This window comes from Callorhinus ursinus, unplaced genomic scaffold, assembly GCF_003265705.2.
Source record: "Callorhinus ursinus isolate GAN/ISIS: 27379988/994484 unplaced genomic scaffold, GSC_fseal_2.0 scaffold59, whole genome shotgun sequence".
In the NCBI taxonomy this organism is placed as follows: domain Eukaryota; kingdom Metazoa; phylum Chordata; class Mammalia; order Carnivora; family Otariidae; genus Callorhinus; species Callorhinus ursinus.
Genome location: NW_027397121.1, coordinates 4,263,630 through 4,279,064, shown reverse-complemented (window position 1 = coordinate 4,279,064; position 15,435 = coordinate 4,263,630). Strand labels below are relative to the sequence as shown.

Here is a 15,435-nt window from a genome sequence, read left to right as displayed (position 1 = left end):
CTCTCTGCCAAACTCTGCGGTTTGCGTGAGAGGCAGGAAACCAGCCAGAATCGGGCCGACTTTCCAGGATCGGGCTTTTCCATAGTGTGGGACGTGGGCGGACACAATCTGGTGGCAGCTTGGCCACACACAGCTCAGTGACCTTGGGAGAAACTCTAAAGCACGTTTGTAAACGCGATGGTCTTCATTCCAGTGTAACCGTTCTCCAGGATGAAGTAATTAATGAAGTAATCTAGTATCTAAATCTTATTTGGAGCAAACGGCTCAATCGGGGTTTGGGAGTGACGACAGTGGTGTTATGAAAACCCAGTCTACCCGGAGACGAGGGAGAGGGGAACTGAGGGTAACTTGGAGGTCGGCCACGCGTAAACACCCGAGGAAGCCCCAGGCCGGAGACGACCGGAGCCCGGCGGCCCACGTCTCCGCCGTCCAAGCTGCACCGCCAGAGCGCGCTCCCAACAACCGCGATTCTCGTTGCGTTTGTGGCCGCAACGTCACGGCTTCCTCCGCCTCTCATTGGACGAGCCCGTCCAATCATGTGATTTCAGCGTGGCGTATAAATAAGGGCGAGGAGACGGCGGTCGTCCGCCATTTCGTGGACGCCAGGTCAGCGAGAGCGTTGCGGGAGCCGGGCGGGGAGGGGAGCGGGAAGCGGGAAGACCCATCTGAGGGTGTGTGGATTTGAGCGTCCGCTTTCCAACCCAAGATCTCGGTAAGTGACCGGCGGCTAAAGGAGTGTAGTGGGAAATGGCCCTTTAACAGTATCGCGGAGGGACCAGGCCCAATGGCGGCGCCAGGTTGAGACAAAGAGACGCCGCCGCCATTTTGTGACGTTCAGCATGGGGCGGTGGCGGGGGCTTTTGACCCATCAGAGAATGTACCTGGGCCTCGAAGTGGAGGTGTTTATAATCTTTTACGGGGCGGGGGGGTGAAGTGAGAAGTGAAATTACCCGAAAGTTGAGGCGTAGGGGGGGAAGCCGCTAACTGAATTGTACTCGGGCCGCGCGGCCTTTCAGTTTATGGCGCCTTTTTCCTCCCCCCCCCCCCCCCACGTTTTCTTTGGAAGCTACTCAGGAATTTTTTCTCAAGTCACCAATCGAGATTGGACCTTTTCGTCCATATTACTTGGTTTCTGTACTCCCCTGTATTTTCATCTAATCTTAATCTGACTTTATACACCCTATCACTTTTTTTTTTTCTTAAAGCGAAGGATCTCCCTTGAGTAGCATTGTTCTTGGAGCAGCTTCCCGTTGATAGTTACTCTGAAACGGTTTACAGCTGAGTTTTTTTAAAACAACCTCCAGCAATGATATGGCTTCAGAACTCCTGGGTACAGGGTGGGGTCACGCAAATAGGATGTGTCTGCACTAGTTATTTTAATTGGATAATCTCAGAGTGAGAAGAACGTGGTGTTTTATGAGAAGCCCTTAAGCTGAGTTTTTGGGTTGGCTACACTTTGCAGTTGAAACTGATCAAGGGCGCCTGGGTGGCTCAGATGGTTAAGCATCTGCCTTCGGCTCAGGTCATGATCCCACCGTCCTGGGATCGAGTCCCGCATCGGCTCCCTGCTCCTTGGGAGCCTGCTGCTCCCTCTGCCTCTTTGTCTCTCATGAGTAAAAAAAAAAAAAAAAAATCTTAAACTGATCAAGTTGATTAGATTCGTTGTCGAGGTGACTTTTTGCGGAATTATCAAATATAAGCCCCCAAAGGGCAGTAAGTATGTGCTCTAAGAAATCCCCCCCCACCTGATGTGAAATTAACATAAATTTCATTCTAAAGTGTGGAATTCAGTGATAACTAATTGCATTCCCAATGCTGTGCAGCCATCCTGTCTAGTTCCAAAACATTTTTTTATCCCCTAAGGAGACCTATACCTACCTACCTATTAAGCAGCTTTTCCCCATTTCCTCTGCCCTCTCCCCCAGCCCCTGGTAACCAGTAAATTGTCTCTGGGTTTACCTGTTGGATATTTCATATACCTAGACTCTTAGTATGTGCAGTTTTGTGTCTGGCATCTGTAATAGCTTGTTTTCAGTATTGATGTTTGAAGCATTTATCAGTACTTTGTTCTGAGTAATATTCCATTGTATGGATAATTTTGCTTATCTATCTTTTGATTTTGGCTATTGAGAATAGTGCTGCCGTGATGTACATTTTTTAAAAAAAACCTAAGACTTGGGTGCCTGGGTGGCTCAGTTGGTTAAGCGACTGCCTTCGGCTCAGGTCATGATCCTGGAGTCCCAGGATCGAGTCCCGCATCGGGCTCCCTGCTCAGCAGGGAGTCTGCTTCTCCCTCTGACCCTCTTCCCTCTCGTTCTCTCTCTCTCTCTATCTCATTCTGTCTCTCAAAAAAAAAAAAAAAATTTTAAAAAAAAAAAAAAAAACCTAAGACTTAGCTGCTTGAGGAGTGAAGCTGGTTAAGTTTTCGCTTATGAGGGCACATTAGTACCACTATTCAAGTGGCTCGGCTTTAACTACTGTCTGGTTTTAAGCATTGTTTCATTGGGTTTTTGTGTCTCCAGGATTTGCTTCTGAGCAAGTTATCCTACTTTTCTAAGTGCTTTATTTTTGAGATTAATTGTAATAATAAAGTCCGTAATTCTGCCCAGATTGTAAATGCTCCTTCGGTGTTTTCCCCCCTCAATTTTTCAAGGAGACCTTTTTTTCTTAATGCAATTCGTGCTGGCTTCCTTTGTGGTTATCAGTACAGATGAGAGAAAAATGGGTGTTCTGAGGGTAGTAACTTGTTGGGTTTTTAGTATTTCAGCATTCTTAAGGATCTGTTTGTCACTGTGTAGATTATTGCATAAATGGTTAATGTTTGCGGTATTCTTTTTATTACAGAAATGCATCGTGATTCCTGTCCATTGGACTGTAAGGTTTATGTAGGTAATCTTGGAAACAATGGTAACAAGACTGAATTGGAACGAGCTTTTGGCTATTACGGACCACTCCGAAGTGTGTGGGTTGCTAGAAACCCTCCCGGCTTTGCTTTTGTTGAATTTGAAGATCCCCGAGATGCAGCCGATGCTGTTCGAGAACTAGATGGGAGGTAATTTAATGACTAATTTATACTGATAAATATGTTGTGTTTTTAATATTTAAAATTCCTAGGATATGTGGCTTTTAGATGGCTTTTTGGCTATCTGAAGTTAATGTTCTTAGAGGCTTTACGTAAGTCTTTGCTGCAATGAAAAAGGACTGAACGGTTTTAATGGAGATACATAGGAAGATCTTTTTATTCAGGTGGCCAGTGAAGAGAAGTTTAGTGGGTCAATTCTTGGGTGGATTTTTGCATCCAAAATGTGATTAAAACATTTTGATCTAAACCTTCCACAAAGTGTCACCCGTGGTGTCACCTTTGAATTGTTTCTGAAACAATTGGAGATCAGGTACTCTCTTCAAATAAGAATGGCCACAAACTGACAATTGTAGTTGGATGATGGTTATGTGGGCTTATACCATTATCTTTTACATGTTTAGATATTTAAGGTGGAATATGTAGTTATTTCCTTTTGTGTTTACGGTGTCCTCTTAATGGCTGATAAAGTAACACCTGAGTCTTAGAGGGAACAGGTGCTGCCCTTCTCCCCCTCCTTTCTGGTCTTTGAAAACTGCTGGATTTCATGAAACCAAGAGAAATGGTTAATCCTTAAGATCCAAAAGTTAAGGGGGCCTGAGGGTTGACTGTAAAGCTGTATAAAAGGTAGTGTATCCGAGCAGATTATAGAAACAGATTTTTCCAGGACCCTGCCTCTTAATCACTGTCCAAATAATGGTGGTTTATCTAAACGGATGTGGAACAATGAAGAGGTGGGGGATTGCTTTGTTCCCAACTATTCTTAGCTGCAGTATCCTAAGTGTCAGTTATTGTGTGACCATTGAGGGGAGATGATGTGAAATGGCCAAAATGCTTCAGTTCACTGCTTTTACATGGAGAGGGGTTGTGGAGGGAGAAGAAAGACCAGCAGCAAATACAGTAAGATCAGTAAACAAGTGCTGGGGGATGTCCCAGCAGGATGTACAAATGAACTAGTTCTTTGAGGATGAATCCAGGGGTTTCACACTTGTAATATTAACAGATTAACATTGAGCCCAGTGATTTAGATGGACTCGAACAAAGCACTAAAATGTAAGGAAGTTGGTTTTCTTTATGAGAAAAACTTGTTCTGCTATTAAGGATTCTACAGGCATTCAGGTGTGTACTTTGCAAAGAAGCTAAGTAGGAGTGCTTTCTTTTTTGCTTTAATACACATCTCTTAGAAAGTCAGTTAAGCTCTTTTAAATTTAATAATGTTTCTTCTCTTCTCAGAACATTATGTGGCTGCCGAGTAAGAGTGGAACTCTCGAATGGTGAAAAGAGAAGTCGAAATCGTGGCCCACCACCGTCTTGGGGTCGTCGCCCTCGAGATGATTATCGGAGAAGGAGTCCTCCACCTCGCCGCAGGTACTTGAGAGCGTGTTTAGAGGTATTGGTGTAATGGAGTAGCTAATAGGAGCAGGTATTTCTCTTAAAGTTTGTTGGTGGGTTTTAAACTTTGAAGAATCGGAGGTTTTTATGAAACATGTGCTGGGTGTAGTTTGGGGTATGTGAGTTGTGCTGAGTGTTGGCTTTTGTCTTTAGGTCACTGTTCATGTTGGTAGTCAGTAACTTCTATCTTGGATCTATCTTCTAGTTCATCTTCTAGTTGCATCTTTCCAAGTCTTCCCTTCAATTTAGGCCTTTTTCCATTTCTTGACTCCATAATGACAAACATTACATTCAACTCTAGCTCTTCACAAAAATGTGTTTTCTACTATTAGCACGATTGTAGTATTTATCAACCAGGCAGCTGTTGTAATGTTACAACTGGTAAAGTAGAAATCATTCTGAAACTAAAGTCACTGACCGATAAAGGGGGCTAAAAAAGTAATCCCAGTCATCTGTTCTTCAAACCCAAATAGGAGAGATTTCAGTTTTTTTATAATTGAAAATGGCATCATTCTTGGACCAGGCAGTATTGTCTGGATGCTAACTCCACATCTCCTCAAACCTCCAAAATAGTTTCTATAGGACTGAATTTACCTCTTACAGGTGAGTGAAGTCCTTCTAGGAGATAGGAGTTCAAAATCTTGCCCCTTTTGCTATTTTGAAAAACAAAACAACACACTGTTGCCCATCATAATAAAGAGTATTTGTTAGCTAAATAGATGGTTGTACTGATGGCTTGTTTTTCATTTTTTTTTTGTGCTTTTTGGTCCATCTATTAATAAAAATGAACCCCGTTACAGAGTCACCATCATGTCTCTTCTCACCACCCTCTGAGTCTGCATTAGCCAGTCAACTAGCCCTTTCAGCGTCATGTGACCAGCGCGCCCCATTCAGCTTGGCTGGTGTCGTTTCACATGACCCAGGCATGGCCAGTCGTCAGGTTGCACCGCCCTTTGGTTCCCGAGCATGCTGTTTTCTCTCAGCCTTCTCTCCAACCTTAACCAAATCGGCAGCAGCCACCTCGACCGCCCACACATTCCTGGCCAATCAGCTCAGCTGTTTATTTACCAAATGTCTTCACAACAACTACAGCAGCAGCCTTCGGCTAACAAAAAAGCAGGAAAAATCCACAACACCCCCTTCGCCAACCAACTAAATCCAACGCAACATCTGGCAAAACCTTTTCAGCAAATTCTTCCTGGCCGTCAGTCCGGCAGCCTCACCTCACCATTTCTAGCTTGTTGAAACCCAAAACTAGTAAGTTTTTCCTGCTTATACAGTTTACTGCTGGTTAAAATAAGGAGTAAGCGGCTTAAAGTAATTCTTTTTTCTGGATCAAAGGCTGGCTGTGCATAATTGAATGGTAACGTACATATATATTGCTTGAATAAAACTTTTAAGGGTGATAGGGAACTCATAATGTAACTAGACCTTCAAGTGAAACTTATTTGCATGTGTGAGATGCCAAACTAAAAATTTTAATAACTCTAACAGATTTAGCTTTCCTTTCTAGCAAAAATTTGTTGAATCCTATCACCTTTAAATGGTTTTACTAACAGTTTTCAAAATTTAAATTTTGGGGGTGAAGTGGGCCAAGCTAAGGTAATTTTTATAAGCCTAAACACACTCTTAAATGTGACGATCACAAATGCAGTTCTAATGTAGCACTTAATGGCATCAGTATTTACACCTAGCGCGTTTTCACAAAATTACACTATCCACCTGGTACCTAAGTCTTGTCACGGACTTATAGGTTTGCATGGGTTCCAAATACTGGTTTATGGTACTGTTTTTGGAACTACTTGTGGGACTATATTTTGGTGTGGTGTTTGGGTAGTGAAGTTAGTTTGACATGAAGTTTTGCATTGGACAGATCTGCTGTGAAGCATTCTTTGTTAAAGTGAATCCATGGTTGGAATACCTGCTTTTCACTTGAGCTTTTGGTTCCTTAATCCTTCTGTGCCTTTTTTTCTTTTCTGTTTTTTTTTCCCTGTTTTTTATTTATTTTTTTGTTTTATTTTTTTTGGACGATGGGTGCCAGTTCTTCGGCACATTCACTGGGCCCAACAGTGAGATTGAAAAGTTGGGAAATGCCTCACGCCATAAATACTAATTGACAATTAGCCTGATTTTCCTGTTTCTGCTTTTAGATCTCCAAGACGGAGAAGCTTCTCCCGCAGCCGGAGCAGGTAAATAACTACCATTTTTTGGGCATATTCTCAGAAATGACAGCGCTTCTGTTCTTACACTGTTCTCTAAATGAAGTGGTTAATGGTAAAAGACTTTGGCTTTAATAATGAATCAAGTGATGTAATAGAGCCAGTGTTGCAGGAATGAACCAACTGAGTTTTTTTTTTTAAAGATTTTATTTATTTATTTGACAGAGAGAGAGAGAGAACGAGTAGGCAGAGAGGCAGGCAGAGGGAGAGGGAGAAGCAGGCTCCCCACGGAGCAGGGAGCCCGATGCGGGGCTCGATCCCAGGACCCTGGGATCATGACCTGAGCCGAAGGCAGCCGCTTAATCAGCTGAGCCACCCAGGCGCCCCGAACCAACTGAGTTTTTGAAGACTTTGTACAGATGTTTGTTGTGTAATTCTGAATGGTCCTATTTTTCTTCCCCTGGTTTTAGGTCCCTTTCTAGAGATAGGAGGAGAGAGAGATCACTGTCTCGGGAGAGAAATCACAAGCCTTCCCGATCCTTCTCTAGGTCTCGTAGGTAAGATCTTTAATGACTTGGACTGTGTATAAACAATGAAGTAAAAACGGAACTGGTCACCTGAAGCCATTTTGATTATTTTTACTACTTTTCCGAAAAGCCTTTGATGTAGTTGTGTCATTGAGTCATGTATATTAACTTTGTTCTTGGTGTTTTTTGTTTTTGTTTTTTTTTTTTTTAGCCGATCTAGGTCAAATGAAAGGAAATAGAAGACCATTTTGCAAGAGGAGTGGTGTACAGGAAATAACTTCATTTGACAGGAGTATGTACAGAAAATTCAAGTTTTGTTTGAGACTTCATAAGCTTGGTGCATTTTTAAGATGTTTTAGCTGTTCACATTTGTTTGTCCCGGAACAGTGACAAAGATGTAATTCTCTATGATTTGAATGGATCATATGAGGCATGTAATATCAAGAATTGTTACTTTACAATGTTCCCTTAAGCAAAATTGAATTTGCTTTGAAGTTTAGTCTCTATTAGACTGGTAATAAACCTCTAACTCCTGCCCAGCTAAAGCTTGACATTTAATATCATGAAAACCGGCAAAAATTGAACGAAGTCTTTCCAAAGCTGGGATAATAGTATGCAGCTGTAGTTGAAGAAGCAGTCTTTTAAAAGCTGGTGTGAACACAAGCCAGCAGGTAAAAATTAAGCTGCACTGTTAAAACTAGATTAGAGGTTTAAAAAAAAAAAAAAAACCAACTATTCTTTATATTGGGCAGGGGTGTCCAGTTGGTGTAGAATTGGAAGTTGCAAGAAAGTTTATCTTTGCTTTAGGTCATAAGTTCCTTATGTGATTGCTGTATATGAACACACAGCTCTTTGTAACAGTCTCTATTTGGTAATTTTAAACTAAAGATACCAACGGCCTGCCAGTTTAAGGGTACATTGTAGAGCTAAACTTTGAGTTACTGTGCAAGATTTATTTTTTTTCATGCTGTCATTTGTAATATGTTTGTGAGAATCCTTGGGATTAAAGTTTTGGTTACAAATTGTTGTTTAACCCGAAAGCCTGTTTTTCCTTGCAAAACTAAAATCTGTGAGCTTGGTATCAAGTCCAGGTATAACATTCCTATTGGAAGCCATACTTCTATTTTCTTGTAAAGTGCTTTTGAATTAATAAAATATTAGCATAATTGTGTAATAGTCGAACCCACTATTACCATAGTTCTTGTCCCATGGAAATCAGTTGGTTACACAAATCTTAGAAGAAACACAACTGAGGCTGAAGGGAATTTTTGGTTGTCACCTACGTGATTGTTTGTACTTAACCATTTTTTAGGAGTTAGGAGCCAGTTCAAAGACCATGATACTCTGTGACCAACATTTTAAAATATAGCAACCTGGTACATTATAACCCGAAGTGACCCTATAAAAAAGGCTTTTATCATTAGCATGAGACCTTTCCACAAAGCTTAAACATTGCTTCCATTTTACATAATTTGAGGTGTTGCATGGGAATTCTAAATTGATCCATCATGATGTAAAATTCAATATATGGTTCAAATGTAACAGTGCAGAATTGAATATGGAGGCATGCATAACCCTTCCTCTTAGAAATCCAGAGGAGTTGTAATTTCAAATTTTTGTGCAATTAGATTAAATCATAATGAAACAGTCTTGTGGCTTAGTTTCCTTAAATGTGCTACTTAAAGGTAGTTTTGGATTATGCTGTACTGACTTTAATATGAAAGATGAGTTATTGCATTGAGTTGAGCCTATAAAGATTTTCTAAGATGTAGATCCTAAACAAATTGTTTCCAGTGGTCCTTATTAACTTCATGCAGATACCAACAAAGGAGGAGAGTCAATTGGTGTCGTAGGTAGAATTGTCAGATTCAATATGAGCCTTCTTAGAAAGGAAAAGACCTTTTTAAAGGCTATTGATGTACTGGGAGCTCTGGCTTTCTGGGTCTTTTGTCTTTTGGCATTTTCTCATAGCCCAGAACTGTTCTGGTACACAACAAGGAAAGGTAGCTAGGAGGTCATGAAGCGTAGTACGGTGTATCAGTATAATCACACCGCTCTTGTGAACGGATGTTCATGTGCGTGTTTTTGGCAGTATACAGCTTGCAGAGCTTTCATTTGGAAGGGTTTTTGTAAAAAGGTTAGTAGGTTATGTGTATAATGTGGCTTTATACAGAATCTAAAAGTCGATCTCAGGGAGTTATGCTGACATACGCCAAATTTGCAATCACTTTAACCAGAAGCCCCAGCAGTTTTTATGGCTTGTAAAAAAAAATTGGGGGGGGGGAGATAGAAGCTGTTAAAATCACTGCACATGCAGCTTCTGGCTATTAAAAGTTCTGGTTACTGTGATTTCTAAAATTGTTTCATTAGCCAATTTTGTCCCTGCATCCTCTTGAGTTAAGTACAATACTGAAAGAGGTTAAGTCACAGAAGCTGACCGCTAGTGTAATGACTACAGGTGTTCACTAGAGGTCACTATTAATACTGGGTGATTAAGGATACAAGGATTATAGTTGGTTTTTATGCTTTTCCAGAATAATCTGTGGTTCCCACCTAATTGTGGGTTACTTCTGACCTTCATGTCTTAAGCAGAAGGGTGAAGATAAGTTAGCCAGAGGAATTTTAATTTTATCAGATGTAGATAACTTATCTACTGTTTACTTTCACAGTTCCTTACATAGTTGTGATCTGTAGATGTTTTCTCCCACTTTTAGACTCACACCTACCTGGATGGGAAGTCTGGTTGCTTTTTATTAGAGAGTTAATATGGTTCATGTTAGTACAGTGCTTTATCAGGAATGCTGTTTATCAGAGTTGTTTTTCAAAATACAGCCTAATTCCAGGCCTGTTAGCCTTTTTTTTTTTTTAATCAAGCACTGTGTTAATTTGAAAGAATTCAAGGTGATAAATATCCCTGATTAAATGACTAAATAAGACCACTGGTTTAGTACTGTTTTAATTTGCTTTTATTTTCAGAGTCGTGAACATGATTTTTAGTTGTCAGATCTAGTTGGTGGTAATGTCTTCCAGTTGTATATTTTTGTACTAGACTGCTGCCTTCTGGGTTTTTTTTTGAGAATATGAAAGATTTTTATAATTAAAGTAGCTGAAGTAAAACTGGGTTGGAGTATATTTTTATCAAAACAATTTGATAGTGTTGAATTCAGTTTTCTATGCCCATACAAATGCTCTTTATTTTCTTGAAAGATTCTTTGGAATATGGCAAAAGAATTCAGTTGTATTGCACACTTGGGAGATTCTGAGAAGAATCATTGAAAATTTGTCTTGATAAACCTAGTATAACTGCTTGATTTTGTTCTTTTCCTTTATTGGGATTGCAGAAACTTAGGGTAACAGTATTTAGACTGTTAACAGTATTTAGACTTAGTATTCCAGTTCGTTCTTCTTTAGAACACAACACCCAAAATGTTTCCCAGACCGACTGATACACATGGGTATAATACTACATATCTCATTTAGTTTTTCTTCCATTCTCTGTGACATACATAAAACATTGTGTAGTTAACAGGTATGTATTTAGTCTTGAGGAAGTGAAACTTTCTGGAAACATTGTTACTTCCTAGTCATTTGGAGAGGTCCTTATATGGAGAATATTTAATTATTTCCAGAGCAAAGTTAGGCTTTCCAGAAAAATTGTAGGTGACTTTTGCCGCTTTTATTTTTTTTAAGTAGTCTCTACACCCAGTTTGGGGGCTCGAACTCAAAACCTGGAAGTCGTGGCCTGCTGTACCCTAGGTGCCCCTGATTTGCCCTGTCTTTCAAGTCTTTCTTCGAAATGGCACCTTTGTTTCAGTATGTACCTCACTCAGGTTTCATATGGGGAAAGTTAGCATCCTTCAGGGATGGTTTTTACTGACCAGCCCTAAATCTGCAAATCAAGCCAAAGGGGAAAGTTGCTTATTGCTACCCTTTTGTTGGGTGTTAAATGTTGGGATTGTTCATTTGTAAAAGGAAATGGAAATGACCAGGATATAAAACTAAGGACAGCTAAAAGTTCTTGAAAGAATTAACTTCCTCAAAATGATGTCTAAATTTTTATTTTTTTTAAAGATTGTATTTATTTGACAGAGACAGAACACAAGCAGGGGAGTGGGAGAGGGAGAAGCAGGCTTCCTGTGGAGCAGGGAGTCCGATGCGGGGCTCCATCCCAGGACCTTGGGATCATGACCTGAGCTGAAGGCAGATGCCCCACTGACTTAGCCACCCAGGCACAAAAAATTTTGAGAGAGAACAGGAGGGGGGAGGGGCAGAGAAGCAGGGAACCTGATGCAGGACTTGAGCCCAGGGCCCTGGGATTGTGACCTGAGCTAAAGGCAAACGCTTAAACGACTGAGCCACCCAGGCGCCCCTGAGTTCTTTTAAGCTTAAGCAGCTGTTAATTCTTAACCCATTCCAGCTGGCTCTTGCCACCAGAATTTCTTGATAGGTTAGATAAAAATCCTTGTTTCAATAAGAGTGCTTTACAAATATGTACAAGTTGGAAATTTGTTATTAACTTCTCACATGGTGTAGTCCATGACACGGGCTTAGTGGAATGGGGTACAGGGATGTACAACAGCTTGGTGTCTAGAAGACATGTAATAACTTATGTAGGTTCAAGGTCAGGAATTTGAGGCTTAAACTACACCACTTCATGTTTCATCCATTATGGGTTAGGATAACTTAAAAGAGGTGTTGGTTGTAGGACTTTACATCTCCTAAGAGAAAGGTTCTTGGACCTAGAGTGAGGTGGCAAATCTTTAGTTGAGGTCCTTCGAAAAGTCCCTTTGCATCAGATGGCAGGGTGTTAGGGGGATTAAAGGCTATAAATGTAAGTGAAGAAATGAGTACCTTAATAAAGTAGTTGAGAGAGCAAGAGCAATTGTGTAGCTGCACTAAGGGTTTGGGGGAAAACTTAGGATTCTATAACCATGAATTGGAAGTGGGTTGGAGTCAGGATTTTTGACTCCTTCAGTTGTACTACCAAACAAAACAGGTGTGGGTAACTTGGTCAGCATTAGTCCTGGCAGGATGCCAAGAAGTTGGGAGTACCAGATGGCACTAGTGGCTGGCTCATGCATTCCGGCTGTTGGGTTTGATGGGGACGCAAAATTGACCGAACGGGCAGCCCTGCTTGGACTTCAGTTGGCAATGTATATAACTGTCCATCTGACATTAAAGTGGTTCCCAGGAGTGAGGTTGGGAGTAGAAGCTGCCCTCTTTGTAAGTAGTAAGGAGTAGATGAACGCTGATCATTTGCAGAGGGCTAGGAAGTGAAGTTTTGAAAGTAGATGCCTTTTAGTAGTGCCGAAAGCTTCGGTGAAGACAACTGGAGTGGTCAGGAAAGGAACTTTTGTCTTTGAGTACCACTCTTGCCAACCATTGGGCAGGGCTTTTTTCTTACGTGATGTTTAACCACTTGAGAGGTAATAAACAGGGCAGAAGTTCCTCACACATTACTCATCGTACTAAACAAGTAGTGTATTCATGACCCAGGCCAGCCTTGACTCCCAAAAGGCCTTGTTTTCTGCAGCTTTCTCAGCCCACTCATAAAATGCCATTTCATTGTCATTAAGTGATTATCAGGATTTGGGGCCTCTTCATTTTTAAAATTTTTAATTTTTAAAATAGGTTCCATACCCAATGTGGGTCTCAAACTCAGCCCTGAGTTCAGGAGTCACATGCTCTACTGACTGAGGCAGCCAGGTGCCCTGGGGCCTCTTTAAGTATAGAACATACTCACGGGACGCCTGGGTGGCTCAGTTGGTTAAGCGGCTGCCTTCGGCTCAGGTCATGATCTCAGGGTCCTGGGATCCAGCCCTGCATCAGGTTCCCCGCTCAGCGGGGAGTCTGCTTGTACCTCTCTCTGCGCCCCTCCCCCCCGCTGTCCTGGCGGGCGTGCACACACACTCAAAATCTTTTGGAAAAAAAAATGTTAAGATATTCATGGTAAAAAGTGTAAACGGTACATTGGAAAATAATGTCCAGTCTTTTTAGAGGTAACTTGGTTGAAGTTGTTTTCTTTAACCATTTCTCATACAATGTGTTGAGTATTTATACAGCTAGAAATGCTAACCATGTGTCCAGCATTTTCCTTTTTACACATCTGGCACCTGCCCATCTGAGCTGTATATACTAAATACAGTACATGCCATTATCTGGGCAGGTATCACAAGCAGTAAGGTGTAAGATACTCGTTGGCAAAGGCCAGTGTGGGCACTGTCAGTGGAAGACAAAGCTGTGCTATTGTGCATAGGTTGACATGCTGTGTCTGTGTTCATGATTAACCTCGTGAACGTGCCTTGAAACTGGCTAGTTGCTGTGGCTACTCCATTGAGAGCAACATTGGCAGTGTGGCATTTTATACGAGGACCAGTAAACTTTGGAGGCTTTTTATGAACTTAATAGAGAAAAATGCACAATTCCCCCCCCCCCACTTTTTAAATGGAGTCTTAGAATACCACAGAATAACGTGGCTTGACAAGGCTGTTGCAGATTCATGAGAGCACCTTCTCTGGTTTCAAAACTGGGTCCTCAAGTTAGAAATCTTGTGCAACATTTCTTAGTTGATGGGGAAACAAAGGCACGTTTGAGTGATCATTTAGATTTTGACTGGGCTTGTTGATTAAAACTATTTAATTGTCCCCCAGCAGCTGCAGTCTATTGACCTGGAAGAATGCTCCATTCCTTTCCTCACGATTTTGATTAATTCTCAACAGGTGGATGAAAGGAAAGGTTTTTAAGTACCATGTGCATCATCCGAGGCTGGTTCCTGACCCAGGGCCAACTTTTTGGGTTGGATAGCAGTTGACAGGAAGAAAATGATTAATTAAGATGGGTATTAGTTACAGGGTGGATATGATCATCCTCCTTTATTGAGATTGAAGTACAGAGAAGGCTGGGACGAGTTGCGCCCTAGTAATGCTTGAGCTAGAATGGTGTAACTCAGATTGCAGGGCCAGGTGTAGGTTCACAGGAAGGGGTCTTAGGATCCATAGTCCCAGTCATGTTTAGAGATGAGAAGGTGGGTTTGCCCGAGGTCACACAAGGATACCTTGGCAGAGCTGGGATGAGACTGTCCCACCAGCTAATCCGTTGCTAGTTTCAGGGAGCAACCTGATGTTAAGGGCTTCAGGCTTTGAAGCCAGTAGCCAGTCTGAATCCTGCCTTCCTTGCTTCTAGCTCATGACTTTGGACCAGCTGCATAATCTCTAAGGTTTCGTTTTCTCATCCGTAAAACGGATAGCAACAGAAAGCTACTATCTTGAGAATATAGTGGTCCTCACACAACATTATATGTATATGTCACTCAACCTGTCATGACACATTGCTAAGTTAGTAATAGCTGTTATGTGGTAGGTTCACACTCATATGCAGCAGGTGCTCAAGGAAAGGATTTTTTTTTTTTTAAGATTTTATTTTACAGAGACACGGCGAGAGAGGGAACTTCCACAAGCAGGGGGAGTGGGAGAGGGAGAAGCAGGCTTCCCCCTATTTACCATGAATATCTTAACATATAGGAGCAAGGAGCCCGATGCGGGGCTCGATCTCAGGACCCTGAGATCATGACCTGAGCCGAAGGCAGACGCTTAACGAACGACAGCCACCCAGGCGCCCCTCAAGGAATGCATTTTAAGTGAAATTGATCCCTGTTGGTGACAGGCATGCTAGACTGCCCCCCAATTAAAAAAATCAAAGCAGTTTATAAAAAAGTATGTATTTCTGTATGAAAGTGTCAGGTGTGACTACTAGAAGCCACAAGAAGTCAGATGCTTGAACCCGCTTGAAGCCATTCCATACTTGCCCTACAGGAAAATTAAGAGTGAAGGCCCCTGTCCCAGGATAAAAACTAGAGGCAGGAAGTAGTGATAGATCAGACTTATTCTTGAATATGGTAAGGGGGAAATCACCTTAACTGAAGTAAGTAAGGATAACATGCCAAGACAACAGACTGCTGCACTGGAGAAATGAGGAAGTACAATGTTCTCACAGATGTGCTGGGGCTGAACACTGCAATGTTCAGAATAACTTCCCTGTGTGTTACAACATGGAGCCAGGGGGTGGGGAGTAAATGATGAGAGCATACCCTATGGGGTTATGAGTTAGTTTTAAGTGAATTAATACATGACGTGCTCAAAACAGTTCCTGGCGCAGAAATACTGTGTAAGTATCAAATAGTACATATCCTTTGATAGAAGGGGAGTAACTGGCTGAGAAGAAAAATTGAGCAGTCTGAATGTACTGGGTAATTATTCAATTATTTTGAGACAATGTCTTC

At 41.6% G+C, this 15,435-nt stretch overlaps 1 protein-coding gene across 1 annotated transcript; it reads left to right on the top strand.

Moving 5' to 3' along the window:
- Nucleotides 1-566: 566 nt before the first annotated feature.
- Nucleotides 567-10,022, top strand: SRSF3 (serine and arginine rich splicing factor 3). Its single transcript, XM_025862372.2, has 6 exons — nucleotides 567-712; nucleotides 2,845-3,052; nucleotides 4,313-4,447; nucleotides 6,622-6,660; nucleotides 7,101-7,187; nucleotides 7,369-10,022. The coding sequence occupies exons 2-6, from the start codon at nucleotides 2,847-2,849 to the stop codon at nucleotides 7,394-7,396; spliced, it is 495 nt and encodes a 164-aa protein (XP_025718157.1). The 5' UTR covers nucleotides 567-712; nucleotides 2,845-2,846; the 3' UTR covers nucleotides 7,397-10,022.
- The last annotated feature ends 5,413 nt before the right edge of the window (nucleotides 10,023-15,435 follow it).

Bases quoted from the DNA above. Each gene is read 5' to 3' on its own strand.
- SRSF3 (XM_025862372.2), top strand. From the start codon at position 2,847: ATGCATCGTGATTCCTGTCCATTGGACTGTAAGGTTTATGTAGGTAAT. The intron at 3,053-4,312 runs GTAATTTAATGA...TTCTCTTCTCAG, and splicing joins GTTCGAGAACTAGATGGGAG to AACATTATGTGGCTGCCGAG. The intron at 6,661-7,100 runs GTAAATAACTAC...CCCTGGTTTTAG, and splicing joins TTCTCCCGCAGCCGGAGCAG to GTCCCTTTCTAGAGATAGGA.